At 44.4% G+C, this 24,285-nt stretch overlaps 1 protein-coding gene across 2 annotated transcripts; it reads left to right on the top strand.

The window, feature by feature from the left end:
• Nucleotides 1-5,639: 5,639 nt before the first annotated feature.
• LOC141273812 (gastrula zinc finger protein XlCGF48.2-like) lies at nucleotides 5,640-23,640 on the top strand. 2 transcript variants are annotated; one of them, XM_073686185.1, is made up of 6 exons: nucleotides 5,647-5,796; nucleotides 14,422-14,529; nucleotides 16,526-16,672; nucleotides 16,774-16,962; nucleotides 21,327-21,447; nucleotides 21,777-23,640. In XM_073686185.1, exons 3-6 carry the CDS (start codon nucleotides 16,595-16,597, stop codon nucleotides 22,865-22,867), a joined length of 1,479 nt encoding a protein of 492 aa, XP_073542286.1. In that variant the 5' UTR covers nucleotides 5,647-5,796; nucleotides 14,422-14,529; nucleotides 16,526-16,594; the 3' UTR covers nucleotides 22,868-23,640. The 2 variants fall into 2 exon arrangements, with proteins under 2 accessions (XP_073542285.1, XP_073542286.1); XM_073686184.1 differs by lacking the exon at nucleotides 14,422-14,529 and having other exon boundaries at nucleotides 5,640-5,796; nucleotides 21,777-23,637.
• Nucleotides 23,641-24,285: the final 645 nt, after the last annotated feature.

Here is a 24,285-nt window from a genome sequence, read left to right as displayed (position 1 = left end):
TACAGTGGTGGCCAAAAGTATTGGCACCCCTGCAATTCTGTCCGATAATACTCACTTTTTTCCTGAAAATGATTGCAATCACAAATTCTTTGGTATTATTCTCTTCATTTAATTTGCTTGCAAGGAAAAAACACAAAAGAGAATGAAGCAAAAATCAAATCATTGATCATTTCACACAAAACTCCAAAAATGGGCCAGACAAAAGTATTGGCACCCTCAGCCTAATACTTGGTTTCACAACCTTTAGCCAAAATAACTGCGAACAACCGCTTCCGGTAACCATCAATAAGTTTCTTACAATGCTCTGCTGGTATTGTAGACCATTCTTCCTTGGCAAACTGCTCCAGGTCCCTGATATTTGAAGGGTGCCTTCTCCAAACTGCCATTTTGAGATCTCTCCACAGGTGTTCTATGGGATTCAGGTCTGGACTCATTGCTGGCCACCTTAGAAGTCTCCAGTGCTTTCTCTCAAACCATTTTATAGTCCTTTTGGAAGTGTGTTTTGGGTCATTGTCCTGCTGGAAGACCCATGACCTCTGAGGGAGACCCAGCTTTCTCACACTGGGCCCTACATTATGCTGCAAAATTATTTGTTGGTAGTCTTCAGACTTCATAATGCCATGCACACGGTCAAGCAGTCCAGTGCCAGAGGCAGCAAAGCAACCCCAAAACATCAGGGAACCTCCGCCATGTTTGACTGTAGGGACAGTGTTCTTTTCTTTGAATGCCTCTTTTTTTTTTCCTGTATACTCTATGTTGATGCTTTTTCCCAAAAAGCTCTACTTTTGTCTCATGGGACCAGAGAACATTCTTCCAAAACGTTTTAGGCTTTCTCAGGTAAGTTTTGGCAAACTCCAGCCTGGCTTTTTTATGTCTCGGGGTAAGAAGTGGGGTCTTCCAGGGTATCCTACCATACAGTCCCTTTTCATTCAGACGCCGACGGATAGTACGGGTTGACACTGTTGTACCCTCGGACTGCAGGGCAGCTTGAACTTGTTTGGATGTTAGTCGAGGTTCTTTATCCACCATCCGCACAATCTTGCGTTGAAATCTCTCGTCAATTTTTCTTTTCCGTCCACATCTAGGGAGGTTAGCCACAGTGCCATGGGCTTTACACTTCTTGATGACACTGCGCACGGAAGACACAGGAACATTCAGGTCTTTGGAGATGGACTTGAGATTGCTCATGCTTCCTCACGATTTGGTTTCTCAAGTCCTCAGACAGTTCTTTGGTCTTCTTTCTTTTCTCCATGCTCAATGTGGTACACACAAGGACACAGGACAGAGGTTGAGTCAACTTTAATCCATGTTAACTGGCTGCAAGTGTGATTTAGTTATTGCCAACACCTGTTAGGTGCCACAGGTAAGTTACAGATGCTGTTAATTACACGAATTAGAGAAGCATCAGATGATTTTTCAAACAGTGCCAATACTTTTGGCAATTGGTGTGGAATTATATCCAATTTGGCTTTAGGACAATTCTTTTTGTGTTTTTTTCATTGAAGACAAATTAAATGAAGATAATAATACCAAAGAATTTGTGATTGCAATCATTTTCAGGAAGAAACTGAGTATTCTCTGACAGAATTGCAGGGGTGCCAATACTTTTGGCCACCACTGTATGAATGGACCTGTCCATCAGCCTCCTCCAGTAGAAAAGCAGCTTTCCCATGTGAGGTGTTTTACAACTGGAGGAGACTGATGGCCAGATCTGGTCATGTGCTCCTCCACCAGCAGCCATTGTATGGACAAAAGGGCTATGCAGTCTGTAAGGAACACCACACTAACCAAAGAAAGTGGCCATCTACTTTAATATTAAAGAGGTATTCTCAAGTTGTTTCCTATCTGTGGTCTGACCGCCGGGACTCCCACCAACCCCAAGAAAAGGGGCTCTAAAAATCCCTGTGTGAATGGAGCGCAGGTCGATCATTCGCTCTGCTGAACAATTCATTTTTATGAGAGTGCCCAAGACCAGACAGACTATAACCGGCACTACGCTACGGCTGATCCCTCTGTTAACCTCTTAAGTGCTTTTGTCAATCACTGACAGTAGCATTTAAGCACAGCGACTCATCTCGGGTGTACTTTTGGGCGCCGATCAACCTCCCTGCGACGCAATCGCAGGCAGCCAATGGTATGCTATGACAATCAGGAGGCCTGCTATGTTATTTCTCCTATGATGTCATAGGAGATGCTGATTTTTACTACAGCAATGCTATGGTATATAGTACATACAATCGCAGGTTCATGTCCCCCAAAGTTTTTTTAATTATTAAAAATATATAAAACATAAAAATTCGAACCCCCCCCCCCCTTAAAAAATGAAGAAATGTAAAAAATATATACATATTTTGGTATTGCCACATCCGTAAAAGTCTGAGCTATCAAAATGTGAAATTAATTAACTCGATCGGTAAACCATGTAAACAAGAAAAAAATCAAGATGCCAGAATTGCTTTTTTTTCGGGAAGCAGCAACACTGCAAATAAATGCAATAAGAAGTGATCAAAATAAAGCCCTTGCACAGCCTTGCTGATGGAACAATAAAAAAGTCATGGTTCTCAGAAAATGGCAGTACAAACCAAAATTTTCTTTTTTTTTCTTAATAATGTCCAATAATAGTGGAAGTTCAGTGACTGTGAACACAATTGCAAAGTACATTTCTTACACTCAAATATTTATTTTACTCACTTGTATAGCGCCATTAATTCCACAGCACTTTACAGACATTATCGGTACTGTCCCTATTGGGGCTCACAAACTCGATTCTCTATCAGTATGTCTTTGGAGTGTGGGAGAACCCAAAAGACACCCAGGCAAACACAGGGAAAATATACAAGCTCCTTGCAGATGTTGTCCTTGGTGGGATTTGAATCCGGGACCTCAGCACTGCAAAGCAACAGAGCTAATTACTGAGCTACCGTGTGGCCATATTACTGCACAGTACAGAAATACAGCACACAAACTACCATCAGCACAGAAATACATCACCAGAACCACCATCAGTACAGGAAAACAGTACCAGAACCATCATTAGTACATGAATATATCGCTTGGCTTAGTACAGCAATCAATTGTGATGTCAGGTCTGCGCCATATACAATTGTATCGCATGAACCTACAATTCCCAGTATGTCCATAACAATGGTAAGGAGATACTGGAAGTTTTTAACAACTATCATCAGACTGCAGATCAATCAGGAAGCACAGTACTGATGAGACGTAGTCAGTATCACAAATAAACATTTACATCCAGGAACTTTATAGATGACATCTTCTCTGATTGAAGTCGTTCTCTTTCTTTTCTTCACCATCTGGTCCAGATGTCATGATGACTTTTCACATCGACCGCTCGGCACAGAGTTCCATCTTTTCTGGTCTTCTGTAGCACAGCCCAAAATGGCGACTTAAATATAATAATTAGTGATGAGCGAGTATGTTCTGTTAACCCTTTCGCCGAGTATGCTCGGGCCGAGTTCCGAGTATTTATAGCTGCTTGGTGATATGGTTGAATCGCTCCCGTGTGCATGATTTGCGACTGTTTGACAGTTTTAATACATGGGAGGAATGTCTATTTCTTACACATTCCTCACATGTAATTAAGCTGTCAAACAGTTGCAAATCATGCACACGGGAACGATTCAACCTTCTCACCGAGCAGCTGTAAATACTCGGTGCTCGGCCCGAGCATACTCGGCAAAAGGGTTAACAGAACATACTCGCTCATCACTAATAGTAATGACATTATAATGTTCCTGAATGACAATATCTGCCCTCTGCAATGCCTCTCAACAACTGCCACTCACAGTGCTCCCTGCACAAAATCACAATGCCCACACTGTCTCATTTCCATACTTGGCCCTCTCTTCACACTGTGTCCCCCCCTATACTATCCAGTCCCTCCTCACACACCCCCTCTGCATACTGTGTATTTTATGCTACCCACTCTCTTTTCTGCCACCCACACTAGCCGGTCTTTATACTATGTCTCTTCCTCACACTGACTCCCCCTCTCTGCATACTGTCCCATCGATACTGCCCCCCCACACCACTAAGTCTGTATACTGTGTCCATACTGTCTCCCCACCCATCCTATCTCCTCCATTTCCTCGCTCTTCTGCCCATACTGTCTCCTCACAAGATCCCCCCTGCTGCTAAAACCTGTCTTTAGCTCAATTTAAGTGCTTACCTTGCCGCTAATCACTTCCTCTGTGGCGCAGGTTGTGACGGCAGCAGTGTGATCACCTGAAATGACACTGCTGATGTCGGCCTGATGTCATACCGGTGCTCAGGGCTTCAATAATACTTGAGTCTGAAAGACGTGAGTACGATTGAACGCTGGGATCCGGCTGTTAGTTTGACAACCGTCTCAGAGAAAGTCCAAATTCCACTCCGAGAGGTGGTATACCGAAGCCTGGGGCCATCTCAAACCGCCACATTAAGTGGCCTGACTGTATTCCCCTGCTAGCTGCACCAAGAGCAAATGCCCTACCTACCTCACAACCCTAGATATGCCACTGGCTATTCCTGGCAGTCCCATTGACTATAAATGGAGCAGAGGCCAAGTATGTGCACGTCCAATAAATTCAAGATGGGGCTGCAGAGACGTGTTGTGGGGAATCTAGAACCCCGATCTAGGTATTGCTGTGTGTCTGACCACTGGCACCCCCAATGATCCTGAGATTGATAGATGCTAGCTAGCTTTTTGAAAAACCCTTTAAGATTAGAGTGCTCTGTGACCTAAAGTCCTGATTCCAAGGCTGATGCTAACAGCCTGGGTCACCAGGCACTGATAAAAAAAAAAAAGTTGATCTTTGATTGTTTAACTCCTTGGATGCAGTAATCTATAGCAGAAATAAATAAATAAAATTATATATACACACGTTTAAAATGACTAATTCTATATTAAATATCTACAGAATAGATTATAAATGTATGATCGGTGGGAAGTCCGTGTGAATAGAGTGGTAGTGTGCATGCATGACCACAGCTTTATACACTCCCTTTCTTTGCCTGTTTATCCTACCTGCCAGCCTGCTTCTTAAGCCTGGTTCACACAAGCGTTCTCTTCCATTTCAAGAAGCTGTGAAATAGAATGTAAGGGTACGTGCACACGATCAGTAATTGCTGCGGATTGCAGGCAGTGCACTTGTGCTGTGTACAATCCGCAGCGGCCAGATGTTACAGCATAGTGGATGGGAATTGTAGGAATCCGATGTCCACTATGCGTCTCTGGGCACCTGCGGCTCACCGCGGACACGGACATGCGGCCGAACACTAGTGTGAATGAAGCACTGCCTGTGATACCAGCAAAGGCAGGAGAATGAAAGGCATTATACCTTCTGCCAATCATGAGTAAAACCCACATGCCAGAGAAAGCATGCTGCAGTTGTCCATAGCAACAACCACCTCACAGCTGATTGCTAGAAACAATTGCTTCATGCTTTTCTATATCAGGAAATACAAAGCACCAGTATTGGGCTGCACCAGTATGGCTGCTTACTAACGGCATGGGCGCAATGGAGGCGGAGAGAGCACATCCATCTTCCGGCTGGCCCTTACTCATTATGTCTCCTTACACATCTGTAAACAGCAGATAAGCGCTGCCGGCGCCTGCGCAGTGGACGGCAGCTGGAAGCCCCAACCCTCCACACCCGTCCAGAAGGAATGACGTATTTACCAACGCGACTCCATCCCGGAAGTGCTCCCTCCCTTGTGGAGATGATCTTATGAACTCGACTTCATTCCGGCAGCAGCTTGTGTTCTCGTCTGACGCCGGTGACCGACCCGGACCAGGTGAGGGAGCTGCGGCTGTGTATGTCATCTCCTCAGCGTGTCAGCCAGGTCTGCAGGCTGTATAGCTGTATGGAGGAACATCGCCAACAACATGGCTCCCACGGGTGGCTTGGTAATGTTCATGTGCACAGGGAGTAAGACCCTGCACAGAGATACTGTATGTGTAGTGAGGGAGGACACGATGGTTGTCACTATACAGGAGGGGAGAGAAGACCCTGCACAGAGATACTGTATGTGTAGTGAGGGAGGACACTATGGTTGTCACTAGAAAGGAGAGGAGAGAAGGTCCTGCACAGAGATACTGTATGTGTAGTGAGGGAGGACACGATGGTTGTCACTATACAGGAGGGGAGAGAAGACCCTGCACAGGGATACTGTATGTGCAGTGAGGGAGGACATGATGGTTGTCACTATACAGGAGGGGAGAGAAGGTCCTGCACAGGGATACTGTATGTGTAGTGAGGGAGGACACTATGGTTGTCACTAGAAAGGAGAGGAGAGAAGGTCCTGCACAGAGATACTGTATGTGTAGTGAGGGAGGACACGATGGTTGTCACTATACAGGAGGGGAGAGAAGACCCTGCACAGGGATACTGTATGTGCAGTGAGGGAGGACATGATGGTTGTCACTATACAGGAGGGGAGAGAAGACCCTGCACAGAGATACTGTATGTGTAGTGAGGGAGGACATGATGGTTGTCACTATACAGGAGGGGAGAGAAGACCCTGCACAGAGATACTGTATGTGTAGTGAGGGAGGACATGATGGTTGTCACTATACAGGAGGGGAGAGAAGACCCTGCACAGGGATACTGTATGTGCAGTGAGGGAGGACATGATGGTTGTCACTATACAGGAGGGGAGAGAAGGTCCTGCACAGGGATACTGTATGTGTAGTGAGGGAGGACATGATGGTTGTCACTATACAGGAGGGGAGAGAAGACCCTGCACAGGGATACTGTATGTGTAGTGAGGGAGGACATGATGGTTGTCACTATACAGGAGGGGAGAGAAGACCCTGCACAGAGATACTGTATGTGTAGTGAGGGAGGACACGATGGTTGTCACTATACAGGAGGGGAGAGAAGACCCTGCACAGAGATACTGTATGTGTAGTGAGGGAGGACACGATGGTTGTCACTATACAGGAGGGGAGAGAAGACCCTGCACAGGGATACTGTATGTGTAGTGAGGGAGGACATGATGGTTGTCACTATACAGGAGGGGAGAGAAGACCCTGCACAGAGATACTGTATGTGTAGTGAGGGAGGACATGATGGTTGTCACTATACAGGAGGGGAGAGAAGGTCCTGCACAGGGATACTGTATGTGTAGTGAGGGAGGACATGATGGTTGTCACTATACAGGAGGGGAGAGAAGACCCTGCACAGGGATACTGTATGTGTAGTGAGGGAGGACATGATGGTTGTCACTATACAGGAGGGGAGAGAAGACCCTGCACAGAGATACTGTATGTGTAGTGAGGGAGGACATGATGGTTGTCACTATACAGGAGGGGAGAGAAGACCCTGCACAGAGATAATGTATGTGTAGTGAGGGAGGACATGATGGTTGTCACTATACAGGAGGGGAGAGAAGACCCTGCACAGGGATACTGTATGTGCAGTGAGGGAGGACATGATGGTTGTCACTATACAGGAGGGGAGAGAAGGTCCTGCACAGGGATACTGTATGTGTAGTGAGGGAGGACATGATGGTTGTCACTATACAGGAGGGGAGAGAAGACCCTGCACAGGGATACTGTATGTGTAGTGAGGGAGGACATGATGGTTGTCACTATACAGGAGGGGAGAGAAGACCCTGCACAGAGATACTGTATGTGTAGTGAGGGAGGACACGATGGTTGTCACTATACAAGAGGGGAGAGAAGACCCTGCACAGAGATACTGTATGTGTAGTGAGGGAGGACATGATGGTTGTCACTATACAGGAGGGGAGAGAAGACCCTGCACAGGGATACTGTATGTGTAGTGAGGGAGGACATGATGGTTGTCACTATACAGGAGGGGAGAGAAGACCCTGCACAGAGATACTGTATGTGTAGTGAGGGAGGACATGATGGTTGTCACTATACAGGAGGGGAGAGAAGGTCCTGCACAGGGATACTGTATGTGTAGTGAGGGAGGACATGATGGTTGTCACTATACAGGAGGGGAGAGAAGACCCTGCACAGGGATACTGTATGTGTAGTGAGGGAGGACATGATGGTTGTCACTATACAGGAGGGGAGAGAAGACCCTGCACAGAGATACTGTATGTGTAGTGAGGGAGGACATGATGGTTGTCACTATACAGGAGGGGAGAGAAGGTCCTGCACAGGGATACTGTATGTGTAGTGAGGGAGGACATGATGGTTGTCACTATACAGGAGGGGAGAGAAGGTCCTGCACAGGGATACTGTATGTGTAGTGAGGGAGGACATGATGGTTGTCACTATACAGGAGGGGAGAGAAGACCCTGCACAGGGATACTGTATGTGTAGTGAGGGAGGACATGATGGTTGTCACTATACAGGAGGGGAGAGAAGACCCTGCACAGGGATACTGTATGTGTAGTGAGGGAGGACATGATGGTTGTCACTATACAGGAGGGGAGAGAAGACCCTGCACAGAGATACTGTATGTGCAGTGAGGGAGGACATGATGGTTGTCACTATACAGGAGGGGAGAGAAGACCCTGCACAGAGATACTGTATGTGCAGTGAGGGAGGACATGATGGTTGTCACTATACAGGAGGGGAGAGAAGACCCTGCACAGACATACTGTATGTGAAGCGAGGGAGGACACTATGGTTGTCACTATACAGGAGGGGAGAGAAGACCCTGCACAGGGATGCTGCATGTGTAGTGAGGGAGGACACTATGGTTGTCACTATACAGGAGGGGAGAGAAGACCCTGCACAGGGATGCTGCATGTGTAGTGAGGGAGGACACTATGGTTGTCACTATACAGGAGGGGAGAGAAGACCCTGCACAGGGATGCTGCATGTGTAGTGAGGGAGGACATGATGGTTGTCACTATACAGGAGGGGAGAGAAGACCCTGCACAGAGATACTGTATGTGCAGTGAGGGAGGACATGATGGTTGTCACTATACAGGAGGGGAGAGAAGACCCTGCACAGAGATACTGTATGTGTAGTGAGGGAGGACGCGATGGTTGTCACTATACAGGAGGGGAGAGAAGACCCTGCACAGGGATACTGTATGTGTAGTGAGGGAGGACATGATGGTTGTCACTATACAGGAGGGGAGAGAAGACCCTGCACAGGGATACTGTATGTGTAGTGAGGGAGGACATGATGGTTGTCACTATACAGGAGGGGAGAGAAGACCCTGCACAGAGATACTGTATGTGCAGTGAGGGAGGACATGATGGTTGTCACTATACAGGAGGGGAGAGAAGACCCTGCACAGAGATACTGTATGTGCAGTGAGGGAGGACATGATGGTTGTCACTATACAGGAGGGGAGAGAAGACCCTGCACAGACATACTGTATGTGAAGCGAGGGAGGACACTATGGTTGTCACTATACAGGAGGGGAGAGAAGACCCTGCACAGGGATGCTGCATGTGTAGTGAGGGAGGACACTATGGTTGTCACTATACAGGAGGGGAGAGAAGACCCTGCACAGGGATGCTGCATGTGTAGTGAGGGAGGACACTATGGTTGTCACTATAAAGGAGGGGAGAGAAGACCGTGCACAGGGATGCTGCATGTGTAGTGAGGGAGGACATGATGGTTGTCAATATAAAGGAGGGGAGAGAAGACCCTCCACAGGGATGCTGCATGTGTAGTGAGGGAGGACACTATGGTTGTCACTATACTGGAGGGGAGAGAAGACCCTCCACAGGAATGCTGCATGTGTAGTGAGGGAGGACACTATGGTTGTCACTATACTGAAGGGGAGAGAAGACCCTACACAGGGATGCTGCATGTGAAGTGAGGGAGGACATGATGGTTGTCCCTATACAGGAGGGGAGAGAAGGTCCTCCACAGGGATGCTGCATGTGTAGTGAGGGAGGACACTATGGTTGTCACTAGAAAGGAGAGGAGAGAAGGTCCTGCACAGAGATACTGTATGTGTAGTGAGGGAGGACACTATGGTTGTCACTGTAAAGGAGGGGAGAGAAGACCCTGCACAGAGATACTGTATGTGTAGTGAGGGAGGACATGATGGTTGCAGCAGCGTTCTAGATTCTGGATGGCTCTCCTGTCTCCTCCCAAAATCTAAATCTACAATATACAGTTGTATATATGGGATATGTGCTCATTCTGCACATATTCCATGTACATCTATAATATAACAGGAGATGTGTCTGTCTGTCCGAAGCTATGCGCCTGCGCAGTCTGACCCCAGACAGAAGAAAGCATCCAGCTGTTACAGGTGACAGGTAAGAGGAGTATATGGCGCCCGTGATCGTGGTATGTCACTACCTTTCTACTGCTTTTGCAGCAGCTGCCTGACACTGGCCACTAAACGTGAGCTTTTCGTCCACCAATACACCCAGGTCTTTTTCAGTGACAGTTTTGCCCAGTGTTTTACAATTAAGCATATAATTATACATTTGATTTCCTCTGCCCAAGTGCATTACCTTACATTTATCCCCATTAAAGCTGATTTGCCATTTATTAGCCCATGCTTCTAGTTTACATAGATCCTCCTGTAATATAAAATTGTCCTCCTCTGTATTGATTACCCTGCAGAGTTTAGTGTCTTCTTCAAATATTGAAATACTACACTGTATGCCCCCTACAAGGTCATTAATAAATATGTTAAAAAGAAGCGGGCCCAAAGCTTTTGAAAAGTCCATATACACAACATCCACTGCATTTCCTTGGTCCAGTCCAGAACTTGCCTCCTCATAAAAACTGATCAGATTAGTTTGACAGGAGCGGTCCCTCGTAAACCCATGTTGATATTGGGTCATGAGGTTATTCTTCTTCAGATACTCTATTATAGCATCTCTTAGGAAACCCTCCAGGATTTTACCCACAGTAGAGGTTAAGCTTACTGGCCTATAATTTCCAAGTTCGGTTTTTGTCCCCTTTTTGAATATTGGCACCACATTTGCTGTATGCCAGTCCTGTGGTACAGACCCTGTTATTATGGAATCTTTAAAGATTAAAAATAATGGTCTATCTATGACGTTACTTAATTCCTGCAGTACTCGCGGGTGTTTCCCATCCGGGCCAGGGCATTTGTCAACTTTAGTGATTTTTAGACGCTGCCGTACTTCAGGGCTATTGGAGGAAAAGAGAAGACAAAGCAAGGATTATCTTAATAGCCCTCTTTTGGCCCAGAAGACCATGATTCTCATGGTTGAAGACAATGTTATTCACCAACCCGTGGGTCCTCCTGGAGGTTCCAAACCTCCTCTTTCAGGAACCAATTTACGATCCACGAGTAACCAACCTTCTTTTGACGGCATGGAATTTGAGAGGGCGTTTTGAGGCTGAGTGCCCACTATTCGTTTTTCAAGCGTTTTTGCCACGGAATTTCTGCAGCGAAAACGCTTAGTAATACTTGCCCCATGGTCCCCAATGATAATCCGTATGTGCTGTGCGCATGCTGTGGAAATTTTCCATTGCGGATTATCATTGCGGAAAAATACGCAGCATGTCCATTAATTTTGCGGACACGCAGAGTAATTGCCGCCATTGACTTGCATTGAACCGCATAATATCCGTATGAACACATTTGCACAAGCGGATATCATACGGTTCAATGTGCGGATGGTACCTGGGTTTGGAGAAGAGGAGACTCTCCTCCAGACACAGGTACCATTAGAAAAAAAAAAAAAATTTAAAATAAAAAATAAAGATTATACTTGCCTTCCGATGTCCCCTGGTCTCCTCAGCAATGCGTCCGGTCTGTTGTATGGGTCACGGTGGTGTGAAAGGACCTGCCTTGACGTCATTTAGTCATGTGACCTGTCACGTTACTAAATGACGTCAAGGCTGGTCCTTTCACACCACCGCGACCCATACAACAGACCGGACGTGGTGGAAAAAATACTGGGGGCCATCGGAAGGTAAGTATAATCTTTATTTTTTACCATTCTTATTCTTTTCCTTTTTTTAACAATTACTTAGTCACACTATATAAATCCATGCCTGTTGCATGGTTTTATATAGTGTGACCAAGTTGTCAAGCACTTTCCAAGTGATAAAATCGCTTGAAAAAGCGCTTGATAACCCGCATGCAGAAATGCATGCAAAAACGCTTGACAAACGCTTCTATCTGGCAGGAAAAACGCGTTTTTTCTGCCAGGGAGAAGCGAAAAAATATGCAGCATTTCTGCATCGTGGGCACTTAGCCTTAATGGAAAGAGGTTTCTCTCCCAATCTTGTCTCCACCCTACTTCAAAGTAGGAAGGTAGCCACAACCAGAATTTATGCCAGAACATGGAGAGAATTTCTAACTTCCTCGGGATCAAGGATTGAGGGTGGGGTTCCAGTGGGTCGTGTTCAAGAGTTTCTGCAGAAAGGCCTCGAACTAGGCCTATCCACCAGCACCCTCAAAGTCTAGGTGTCAACCCTGGGGGCCCTGTATAACTGTGATATAGCATGGAATTATTGGGTATCTAGATATATTAGGGCTACATCTAGATCCAGGCCCATCTTAAAAGAAAGAGTAGTGCCGTGGGATTTAATCCTAATCTTAGCAGCCATGACAGAGTTGCCATTCAAGCCCATTGATTCAGTATCTGTCAAAGTTCTTTCCCTTAAAACATCCCTTCTGGTAGCCTTGACATCTGCCCGAAGGGTCAGTGACATTCTGGCCCTTTCCAGATTTCTACCATTCACTCAGTTTCTGGAAGACAGGGTAATTTTGAAGCCTGATCCATCCTACCTACCTAAAGTAGTGTCCCGGTTTCATAGGTTAAAGAATCAGAAGGAATAAAAGCATCAAACGCTAGATGTTATAAGAGGTCTATTGAAGTACCTGTCTATTACTGACTCCTGGAAGAAGGATAGTTCTTTGTTCGTGTCCTTCCCGGGACCCAGGAAGGGGCTTACAGCTTCAAAATGCACAAGAGCTTGGTAGATTAGTGAGGCCATTTCTTTAGCTTATTCTGCAAGTGGCAAAGTAGTTTCAGAAAGTCTGAAGGCTCACTGTACAAGGGCCGTGGCAACCTCTGGGCGGAGAGCTCGGACGTCTCAATCGAGCAGATCTGTAAGGAAGCAACGTGGTCTCTCCTTCCACTTTCTATAAGCATTATAGACTGGGTTTGGGTTCCTCTTCTGACCTCACCTTTGGAAGAAGGGTGCTCCAGGCTGTGGTCCCTCCCTGAATTCTTACTTTTCTCTGTAATTCTCTCATGGTGCTTTCATGGGTGATTGATAAAGTCTTAGTTGCTTACCGGTAACGGGATTTTTTGGAACACATGGCTGCACCCTTATATTACCTCCCATCATGTGTGGGTGAGCACTTTCACTAGTGTATGAGTTCACATTTATGATTGTGATTTGTGGTGCGGGTAAAATTTGTGTTTTTTGCAATAACCATTGGCGGTCCTCTCGTGCTCTGTAATCCAAATGATGTGTGGGAGAGGTGCCGCCCTTTTATGCTTGTATGTTTCCAATACTTAAAGGGCGGATCCCCCCTCTCACGGTGCTGTCATGGGTTCCGAAAAATCCCTTTATCGGTAAGTAACTAACTCTTTTCTGCCCACTCTTCCATAAAGGCCACCTCTATAGAGTACGGCTTTTTGTGGTCGTATAGACAGATACTCTAGTGTCTACTTGGGAACTCTGCAGCTCCTTAAGGGTTACCTTTGGTCTCTGTGCTGTCTCTCTGATTAATGCCCTCCTTGCCCAGGCTGAGTGTTTTGGTGGGCGGCCCTCTCTTGACAGGTTTGTTGTGGTATCATGTTCTTTCCATTTCATGGTAATGGATTTCATCATCAGAGATTGTACTGCTCAACAACTTTGTCCCTGACTTGTTTGGAGATCTTCTTCGTCTTCATGGTGTTGTTTGGTTAGTGGTGACTTTTGATTAATGGTATTGCAGTCTCTGTGGCCTTTCAGAAAAGGTGTGCACTGTATTTTTCTGACTATAAGACTCACTTTTGGAGGTAAAGTGGGGAGGTGCGTCTTATAGTCTGGATGTACCTTTATGGTTGTTGCTGTGGTTGGGAAGGGGAGCGGCTGCGGAGGAGCAAGTCACAGGCAGTAGCTGGCTGCTGCAGCCATCGCAGGTGTGCCCGCTGTTAAAGAGAATGAATATTCATTGCTCTGCACTCCCATGGGCATATTCCGGCAGCTGACCACAGTGTATGAGGGCGCATGGCAGTGACGTCATGTGTTGCACACTCTAAGATCAGCTGCTGGCAGCAGAACAGCGCTGGAGCAGAGGGAAAGAAGGGGAGTAGAATTGTTTTTTGTTTTTTTTTGTGTTCGCAGCGTGACGGGGGTCATGCATACCTGGATTGGGGGATATATACCAGCTTGGGGACATATATATCAGGATAGGGGATATTAGTATAAAATTGGGGTATATTACCCCTATAACAGTGTCAACAGCAACCCCCCCCCCTCCATAAGTTCATCATGACCACATTTTTGCTTACATTTTTTTTTCTATTTTCCGCCTCTAAAGCCTAGGTGTGTCTTGTGGTCCGAAAAATACGGTATATACTGACAGATCATGTGACACTTAGACTGCACATAGGTGGACTTCCTTTCACTAAGCATGTGACTTATGAAGGTAATTGCTTGCACCAGAAATTTTTAGGGGCTTCATGGCAAATACATATGCAAATTTGTAGTTATTTGATACCATAAATTTAATTGATACCTTTTATATGTACATACTAGATGGTGGCCCGATTCTAACGCATCGGGTATTCTAGAATATGTATGCGGCCGACAGGGCGCGACTAATCAGCGAAGCAGTGTTTAAATGGGTTGTGCACTACTTTAAATTAATCCCCCAATGTATCCCCCCGGGGCCCCTAATGAATTTTGTAATTACGTCATGTTGTCAATACTGCTTGTGACAACATCGCTGACCATGCACAGCCAGCACGTAATGAGATCAGCGGCTAGGGCCGCTGATCTCCCGACGGCAAGTGTGAAGGGAGGGCCGGGGAGCGAGGCTGCCGGTCGGGGTACTTCTGCTGCGAGCAGTCGGGAGATGACCGGCTGCCACAGGTCATCTCCCGGCTGCGTCACCGCTGATCTCCCGACGGTGGCCTGCGTGTTTCAAATCCGGCGCCAATTCGCAGCCGGGCTGCGCCAGTCGCTGATTGGTCGCGGCCGGCTGGCTGCGACCAATCAGAGAAGCGGTGTTTTAAATTTCGCGCCAATATCGCTGATTGGTCACGGCCGCCGGCCGCGACCAATCAGCGAACCGTGTTAGTGAGGAGCGGGGAGCGGCTGCATCGCCGCTGACCTCCATGCGGCTACTGTCGGGAGATCGGCGGCTAGGGCCGCTGATCTCCCGACGACAAGTGTGAAGGGAGGATCGGGGAGCGGCGCCGCCTGGGCCGCCAGTTGGGGTACTTCTGCTGCGAGCAGCCGGGAGATGACCGGCTAGCGCCAGTCATCTCCCGGCTGCATCGCCGCTGGCCTCCATCTTGTTCTGAAATCCCGCGTCACTGATTGGCCGCAGCTGGACCAATCAGCGACGCGGGATTTCTTGGACGGACAGACAGACTGGATAAGCCGATTATATAGTAGATGTATGGAACATATCACCAGTTTTCTAAGTTAAGGTGCTATTGACATGAAATTCTCACCAGATGTCAGTAACAACCCGACCAGTCCACACAGGCAAAGAAATCAAACCATAGATGTCTATAATTTAAGGTATGTTTTAATAATGAGAAATGGCAGGGAAAAAGTATTGAACATGCTTTCTGTAAGTTAATACTTTGTACAAAAGCCTTTGTTGGTGATGACAGCTTCAAGACACCTCTTGTATGGAGAAACTAGTTGCATGCATTGCTCAGGTGTGATTTTGGCCCATTCGTCCACACAAACACTCTTTAAATCCTGAAGGTTACGTGGGCTCCTTCTATGTAACTTTTGCTATTGGTCCCTGAGATTTCTATATACACCACTGTTTGGGATCATTGTTCAGCTGCAGAAACCATTTGGAGGCAAGCAGAAGTTTCCCTGATGGTATTGCTGAATAAGTGTCTGGTATTTTCAATGATGATAAAATACAGGCAATTAATAGGCAACATTGAAGACCGACAATGGTCGGCAAAGGAAACGTTACGTCTTGTTAATAAATAAAAATCTATTATCACTTGTATTTTTCCTGCATTCTTACATTGCAGAATCTTTTCCACATATGCCTAAAACTTGCACAGTAACCTATTGTCTTGCCTTTGTAGTTTTTAAGGGATTGTTCACAAGTGGACATCCCCTTTTTAATAACGTTAATGCTGATCATAAAATCGAAACACTGCATGCTTACCTCCAGGACCAACACTGCTTCTCCTATAAGCACAGTCTCCCCCATGATCTCATGACAGTGTTTGTCACGTGAGTGCACAGCTTTCACATTAAGTTGGACAATGTCACAAGATCGCTGAGGGACACTATGCTCGAAGAGTAAGAACAGAATGGGTCCGGGAGATAAGGTGCCTTTTTTTTTTTTTTTTTTTTTTATGCTTTCATTTTTTATTTCTTCTGATAGTAATGATTTCAACTAATATATATATATATATATATATTTTTTTTTTTTTAAATAGAACTTTATATGAAATCTGGAAAAACTTGACAATACATTCAATAGTTCCAGTCTGTGAACCTAAGTGGACATGGACAAGGACAGAAGACACATGACTAAAGACATATTAAAATTTACCTTGGAGATCATATATCTGCTGACTGGAGAGGTGAGATACAAGGAGTTAGATGACATCACATTGCAGATTCTCCGTTCTTAACCTTGGATCGCAGATAAGTGGAATATTTAACATTTATTTCTCATGTTTAGTATTATGGTCCAACAAAGAAGTCCAGGAAGCATTTGACCTCTAGCATTAACACCAACATGTCAGGAGGTTGGAGCAGGACCCAGCGTCTGATCTCAGAACCTCAGTCTCACTTACTGATGCATGAAAACAGCAATGATCAGAAGATTCTGGAACTCGCCAACAAGATCATTGAGTTGCTGAGCAGAGTGGTGAGTGTGACAATTGTTATTTTTTTTACTTCAAGGATATTTTTATTCTGCTCTTAAATTAAAAATTAAAACTCCACTCTTATTCTTCCAGATAGAAATGAACAAAACAAGCCATTTATAGTAAAAAAACAAACAAGCCCAAAAATCCCCAGTAAACTATAAATGTCAAATTACATGGTCTTTAATAATGTTAAACTGTGTGTGTTTGTTCTTTTTTCAGTGACAACTGTATGAGGGCTTAATTTTTTTTTTTTTGCGTAAAAAGTTATGACAAAATGAACGGTGTCATTGAAAACTGCAGTATACTGAAAGCCGGTTAAAAAAAAATTCCATGTGGGATGAAAATGGTGACAAAATTCATTATTTTTTTTTCTGCTTTTGCATTTTTGTACAGCATACTTTGTACTGTAAAAATAACCTATATGATTAATCAGGTTGGTACGAATAAGGTGATACCCAACTTCTATAGTGTGGGTTGTGTTTTTTATTTTTTTTTTTTTTATAGTGCTACAGTACAGTGGGTACGGAAAAGTATTCCGACCCCTTTAAATTTTTCACTCTGTTTCATTGCAGCCATTTGATAAATTATAAAAAGTTCTTTTTTTTTTCTCAATAAAGTACACTCTGCACAACATCTTGACTGAAAAAAAAAAAAAATGTTGAAATTTTTGCAAATTTATTAAAAAAGAAAAACTGAACTATCACATGGTCATAAGTATTCAGACCCTTTGCTCAGACACTCATATTTAAGTCACATGCTGTCCATTTCCTTGTGATCTTCCTTGAGATGGTTCTACTCCTTCATTGGAGTTCAGCTGTGTTTAATTAAACTGATAGGACTTGATTTGCAAAGGCACACACCTGTCTATATAAGACCTCACAGCTCACAGTGCATGTCAGACCAAATGAGAATCATGAGCTCAAAGGAACTACCCAAGGAGCTCAAAGACAGAATTGTGGCAAGTCACAGATCTGGCCAAGATTGCAAAAGAATTTCTACATTACTCAAGGTTCCTATGAGCACATTGGCCTCCATAGTCCTTAAATAGAGAAGTTTGGGACCACCAGAAGTTTTCCTAGACCTGACCATCCAGCCAAACTGAGCAATCTTGGGAGAAGAGGCTTGATGAGAGAGGTGAAGAAGAACCCCAAGATCACTGTGGCTGAGCTCCAGAGAAGCAGTATGGAGATGGGAGAAAGTTCCACAAAGTCAACTATCACTGCAGCCCTCCACCAGTCGGGCCTTTATGGCATAGTGGCCCGACGGAAGCCTCTCCTCAGTGCAAGACATATGAAGGCCCGCATAGTTTGCTCAAAAACACATGAAGGACTCCCAGACTATGAGAAATAATATTCTCTGGTCTGATGAGACGAAGATAGAACTTTTTGGTGATAATTCTAAGCGGTATGTGTGGAGGAAACCAGGCACTGCTCATCACCTGCCCAATACAATCCCAACAGTGAAACATGGTGGTGGCAGCATCATGTTATGGGGGTGTTTTTCAGCTGCAGGGACAGAACGACTGGTTGCAATTGAAGGAAACGTGAATGCAGCCAAGTATAGAGATGTCCTGGATGAAAACCTCTTCCAGAGTGCTCTGGACCTCAGACTTGGCCGAAGGTTCACCTTCCAACAAGACAATGACCCTAAGCACACAGCTAAAATAACAAAGGAGTGGCTTCAGAACAACTCTGTGACCATTCTTGACTGGCCCAGACAGAGCCCTGACCTAAACCCAATTGAGCATCTCTAGAGAGACCTGAAAATGGCTGTCCACCAACGTTCACTATCCAACCTGACGGAACTGGAGAGGATCTGCATGGAAAAATGGCAGAGGAACCCCAAATCCAGGTGTGAAAAACTTGTTGCATCATTCCCAAGAAGACATATGGCTGTACTAGCTCAAAAGGGTGCTTCTACTTAATACTGAGCAAAGGGTCTGAATACTTATGACCAAGTGATATTTCAGTTTCTTTTTTAATAAATTTGCAAAAATTTCTACATTTGTTTTTTTTTTTTTTGTCAAGATGTTGTGCAGAGTGTACTTTAATGAGAAAAAAATTAACTTTTTAGATTTTACCAAATGGCAGCAATGAAACAAAGTGAAAAATTTAAAGGGGTCTCAATACTTTCCATAACCACTGTATATGAGGGACACAACTTTAGCCATTTAAGCTGTTTATAGAATTGTATCTTGAATGTTTTGGTAATCAATATGGGCTTTAATTTGAGGATATTCACATCCTAATTGGAGTAAGGGTTTAATAATTACAGTTCTTTTAATATGTAGCTGCCTCTTTTAAAAGGGACCAAAAGTAATTGAACATTTATTTCAAAAACTCTTTAATGGGCTGCATAGGCTATTAACGTACTAATCCGTCTTCAATTAAGCAGTTAAAAAGTCTTGAGCTGATTCAAGGTGTGGGATTTTCATTTGGAAGCTGTTGCTGTGAACCCACAACATGCACTAAAAGTAGCTCTCAATGGAAGAGAAACAGACCATCATTAGGCTGAAAAAAAAAAAAAAAAAGATATTCATCAGAGAGAGAGAGCAGAAATATTAGGCATGGCCAAATGAACAGTTTGGTATATTCTGCAAAAAAAAAATAAAATAAAAAAATAGCGCACTGCTGAGCTTGGGAACTCAAAAAGGCCTGGACGTCAACGGAAGACAAACAATGGTGGATGATTGATTGTAGAATCCTTTCCAAGGTGGATCAAACCCCTTAACATCTGTTCAAGTGAAGAACACTCTCCAGGAAGTAGGTCTTTCAGTATCTAAGTCTACCATAAAGAGAAGACTTCATGAGAGCAAATGCAGAGGATTCACCACAAGGGGCAAACAACTAATCATCATTTATAAAAATAAATAAAAAAAAGATTAGACTTTGCCAAAAAAAAACATCTAAAGAAGCCAGCCCAGTTCGGGGAAAGCATTCTTTAGACAGATGAAACGAAGATCCAGCTGTACCAGAATGATGGGAAGAAGAAAGTGTGGTGAATGCTTGGAACAACTCATGATCCAAAGCACAACACATCCTCTGTAACACATGGTGGAGGCAGTGTGATGGCTTGGGCATGCATGGCTACTAATGGCACTGGGTCACTAGTGTTTATAGATGATGTGACTGAAGACAGAAGCAGCCGGATGAATTCTGTGTGTACAGGGAGATACTTTCTGCTCAATTCAACCAAATGCAGCAAGGTTGATTGGACGGCTCTTCACCGTACAGATGGACAATGACCAAAACATACTGCGAAAGGAATACAGGAGTTTTTTTTTAAGGCAAAAGCACTAAATATTCTGCAATAGCCGAGTCAATCATCAGATCTTAACCCCATCGAGCAGCATTTCACATTCTTAAGACAAAACGTGAGGCAGAAAGACCCACAATCAGGCAACAACTGAAATCAGCTGCAGGAAAGTCCCGCTAAGCTTCACAAAGGAGGAAACAGAGTGTTTGGTGACGTCCATGGCTTCCAGACTTCAGGCAGTCATTACCTGGAAAGGATTCTCTACAAAGTATTAAAAATAAAGATTTTATTTATGGTAAAGATAATTTGTCCGATTACTTTTGAGCCCCTGAAATGAGGAGGCTTTGTAGAAAAATGGTGGCAATTCCTAAATGTTTCACAGGATATTTTTGTTCAATCCCTTTAATTAAGCCCGAAAGTCTACACGTCAGTTGATTCTCAATTGTTTGATATTAAAATGTAAATTGTGACGTGCAGAGTCCAAATCCTGAAGATTCGATCAATGCCCAAATATATCTGGCCAAACAGTTTGTTTTTTTTTTTTTTGTTTGTTTTGTTTTTTTTCAGGCTGGTGTAGTAACATTGAAATTCAAATTCTGGTGTTTGGCATTCTTCTGTGAAGCTCGGCAGGAGTACTGAGAAGGAAGGAGGGGCATATAGAGCCGGTGCGCTCTTCTGCATCCCCCACACTTGTTTATAGTGCTGCTATATAGGGTGAAACTAGAGATCTAATTAGTTTACTATATATATCTAGCACTGATATAATATATCTGGTCTGAAAATGATCTACAGTGGCTGCTACAGCTTGAACAAATCTGTATTTTTTTTATTTATTTTTTTTACATCTATCTGCTTTCGTTTCTAATAACTGATGGGTTGGGGTACCGAGTATCGGACCCCCAGTGATTAGATATCAATGACCCATACTAAGAATAGGCCATCTATAATATATACCCAATAACCCATTTAATACAACCTTAAGCATGTCATTATTTCTTCTGAATGGTTCATTATGGGCAAAGCAGTATTAGTATACAGCTAAATTTGTGGTTGAAAAACATTATACAGTTAGTCATCATTCACCTGTATGTATCATTGTCCTTCTCAGGCCCCAGACCATTTTCAAGATGAAGACGATTCTTCAATGGAGGATTGGGAAGATTTAGAAAGATGCAAGAATCGTAACATGGACGTCAAGATGGAAACTGGCCAAAGCTGCACATCACCTGGTAAGAGAAGATTTCTAAAACTAGCTCCAGTGTGCAGAATGATCTTTAAAGTGTTCAAATCTGTGACTTTTCTGAGCAACAAAGAGAAAATAAATTAGGAACTCTAGCTACGTATCTGAATTAGGTTTCTATTCATATTCTATAAGATGACTATAACTAGATCAATTACCGATCTGTGCGCTCAGTAGTTGTGCTTGTATGGAGATGCATTATGCCTTGCAGATGTTCCATTGATTGACAGTGCTTGTCATAGCAAGAAGCCTTTTACTCCTTACAAATGCGTGACAGTGATTCTAACCTCTTAACATGATATATTCATTTCCTAACAGATTTCACTGATACAGAAATATCAGGAGGGTCTCCTTCCCCTCTTTCATCTCGGGATGATATGATTGACAACCATATTACCATAGGAACTGGAAAGTACGCATCTGATGTCCCAGATATTGTTGACAGTCCACAGAACACTATGGAGACACCAGCTGTATGCAAGGAACCATCTATCACCAAGACTAAAATGTATAAATTGGCACAATACACACATTACTCACCTTCTCATGTTAAGGAGGAATCTGTCTTAGGTGGTGGAGGAAACGCTTCAAATACTGGGCTCAACGTGCGCACCGATCAATCCCCTAATAAATATTTGCATACTAAGGAAGAGTCTATTTTGGATGCAGCGGCGAATCTTACCAGCTCAGAAATATGTACAGATCCCCAACAGTACACTGACACATGTGCACCTATACATAGTGTTCGTAAAGGTTTGTTTTCACATGTTAAAGATGAACCTGTTTCAGGTGATGAAGAAAATATCGTGGACTGTCCTTCATGGATTTATACTAAAAGTGACCGCAAGTTTAAAAAGAAAGATCCCATGTGTTTCATATGTGTTGAATGTGGGAAGAATTTTCCATACAAGTCACATCTCCTGCGGCATCAGAAGATTCACATGGAAGAGAGGCCGTATTCTTGTCTTGAATGTGGAAAAAGCTTTAAGTTAAATTCCAATCTTATAAGCCATCAGCGAATCCACACAGGACAGAAGCCCTTCTCCTGCTGTCAGTGTGGGAAGTGTTTTATCAGCAAGTCCGAACTTGTTAAACATGATCGAATTCACACAGGGGAAAAGCCGTACTCTTGCTTGCAATGTGGAAGACGGTTTTCAAGAGTATCAAATCTTATTGATCACAATAAAATACACACTGGTGAAAAGCCGCACTGCTGCTTGGAATGTGGCAAGTGCTTCAGGCGTCATTCCAACCTGCTCAGTCACCAAAAGACTCACACAATAGAGAAGTTGTATTCCTGCCCGGAGTGTTCAACATGTTTCCTCACCAACTCGGAACTTCTAAAACATCAGAAAACTCACACAGAGGGAAACAGTATTTCTCCACTAAATGTGGTTTCTGTTATGTGAGCACATGGCTTCAACCCGTGAGCGATGCCTACAAGCAATAGGAAAGGCTGCTTCACCCAAAACGCATAGTCATGCAAGTGATGTTTGTATTCCAGGTTCATCAGTATTTTTTGTCAACTGTTCTTACCATTTCCATGCGTTATATTCTAGTAATAGGTATTACATCTATTTGCAGTGCATATTCATATGCTCTTGTATTTTATTGCTGACCTACAGAATGTTATTACTCTACCCATAATTACTAAACTTCATTTGCTAGGATAATTGAGAAAAAGGCATTTTTAATTTTTTTTTCTTTTTTTTTTTTTACAATTTGTTGGTCTTGAATATTGACTCTTGACCTCCTTGAAAGATAAGTATTTAATTATAACTATCTATTTGCTATTTTTCTTAAATACTGAGCTACTGGGGCTCCCATTTTTGCTTGCGGGTAATGTGTCCGAGCACAACGCTTGCACTCAGCATAAATGGCAGATACATGCCTTAGGAGATTAAGGTTGGCGTTTTACCGAAATCTATGCTGCAGATACCTTAGCTGTGACTTTCTGTGTGTGTATTAAAGCTTTCTATTAGAGAATTCAATTAAAGAAAAAAATTCCATTCTGTTACCTCACCTGTGCTCACAATAGCTGGTATGATTTACCTCCGGGCCGGCGTCAGCACACGGGCAAATGCCGGGGCCTTGAGCAGGTGGGGGGGGCCTCACCGTCAGGCACCCCGCGCGCTATGGGACCCGTGAGCGGAGGAGAGCGGTGTCAGTGCTCAGGCACCCGGCGTCATACTTACCCCTCCCTGTGCCTCCGCAGCAGCTCCTGCATCCTCTGCGGCTGCTGCACTGTGACGTCTCAGGTCATAGGGCGCGGTGACATCTTTACACCGCTCTCTCTCCTGAGCAGTCACACCACAGAGCGGGATGAGGCCGGCGACGCTAGAGTCCGGAGCAGCGGCAGCAGGTGAGACGTGAGGTGAGTATTTCATTTTTTTTTTTTTTTTTTTTTTTAATTGTATGGAGGCATGTGGCAGTATAAGGGAGGGGGTGGGGGTGTGTGACATCCTGCATGGGGCATTATAAGGGGGGGGGGGTGTGACATCCTGCATGGGGCATTATAAGGAAGGGGGTGTGTGTGTGTCATCCTGCATGGGGCATTATAAGGGGGGGGTGACATCCTATATGGGGGGGGGGAACAGCCTGCATGGGGCGTTATGGGGGGGGGGAACAGCCTGCATGGGGCGTTATGTGGGGGGAACAGCCTGCGTGGGGCATTATTTGGGGGGAACAGCCTGCATGGAGCGTTATATGGGGGCCAGTATCCTGCATGGAGCGTTATATGGGGGCCAGTATTCCGTATGGAGCGTTATATGGGGGCCAGTATTCCGTATGGATCGTTATATGGGGGCCAGTATTCCGTATGGAGCGT

Source organism: Phyllobates terribilis, unplaced genomic scaffold, assembly GCF_046119375.1.
Source record: "Phyllobates terribilis strain yellow unplaced genomic scaffold, ASM4611937v1 Scaffold_5__5_contigs__length_657084704, whole genome shotgun sequence".
NCBI classification, from domain to species: Eukaryota; Metazoa; Chordata; class Amphibia; order Anura; family Dendrobatidae; genus Phyllobates; species Phyllobates terribilis.
The sequence above is the reverse complement of the archived record's forward strand: the minus strand, read 5'-3'. Positions and strand labels throughout refer to the sequence as shown.

Excerpts from the sequence above, each read along its gene's own strand:
- LOC141273812 (XM_073686185.1), top strand. The coding sequence starts at position 16,595 with ATGGACAAGGACAGAAGACACATGACTAAAGACATATTAAAATTTACC. Across the intron at positions 16,673-16,773 it reads TATATCTGCTGACTGGAGAG|TATTATGGTCCAACAAAGAA; the intron begins GTGAGATACAAG and ends TCTCATGTTTAG. Across the intron at positions 16,963-21,326 it reads TTGAGTTGCTGAGCAGAGTG|GCCCCAGACCATTTTCAAGA; the intron begins GTGAGTGTGACA and ends TGTCCTTCTCAG.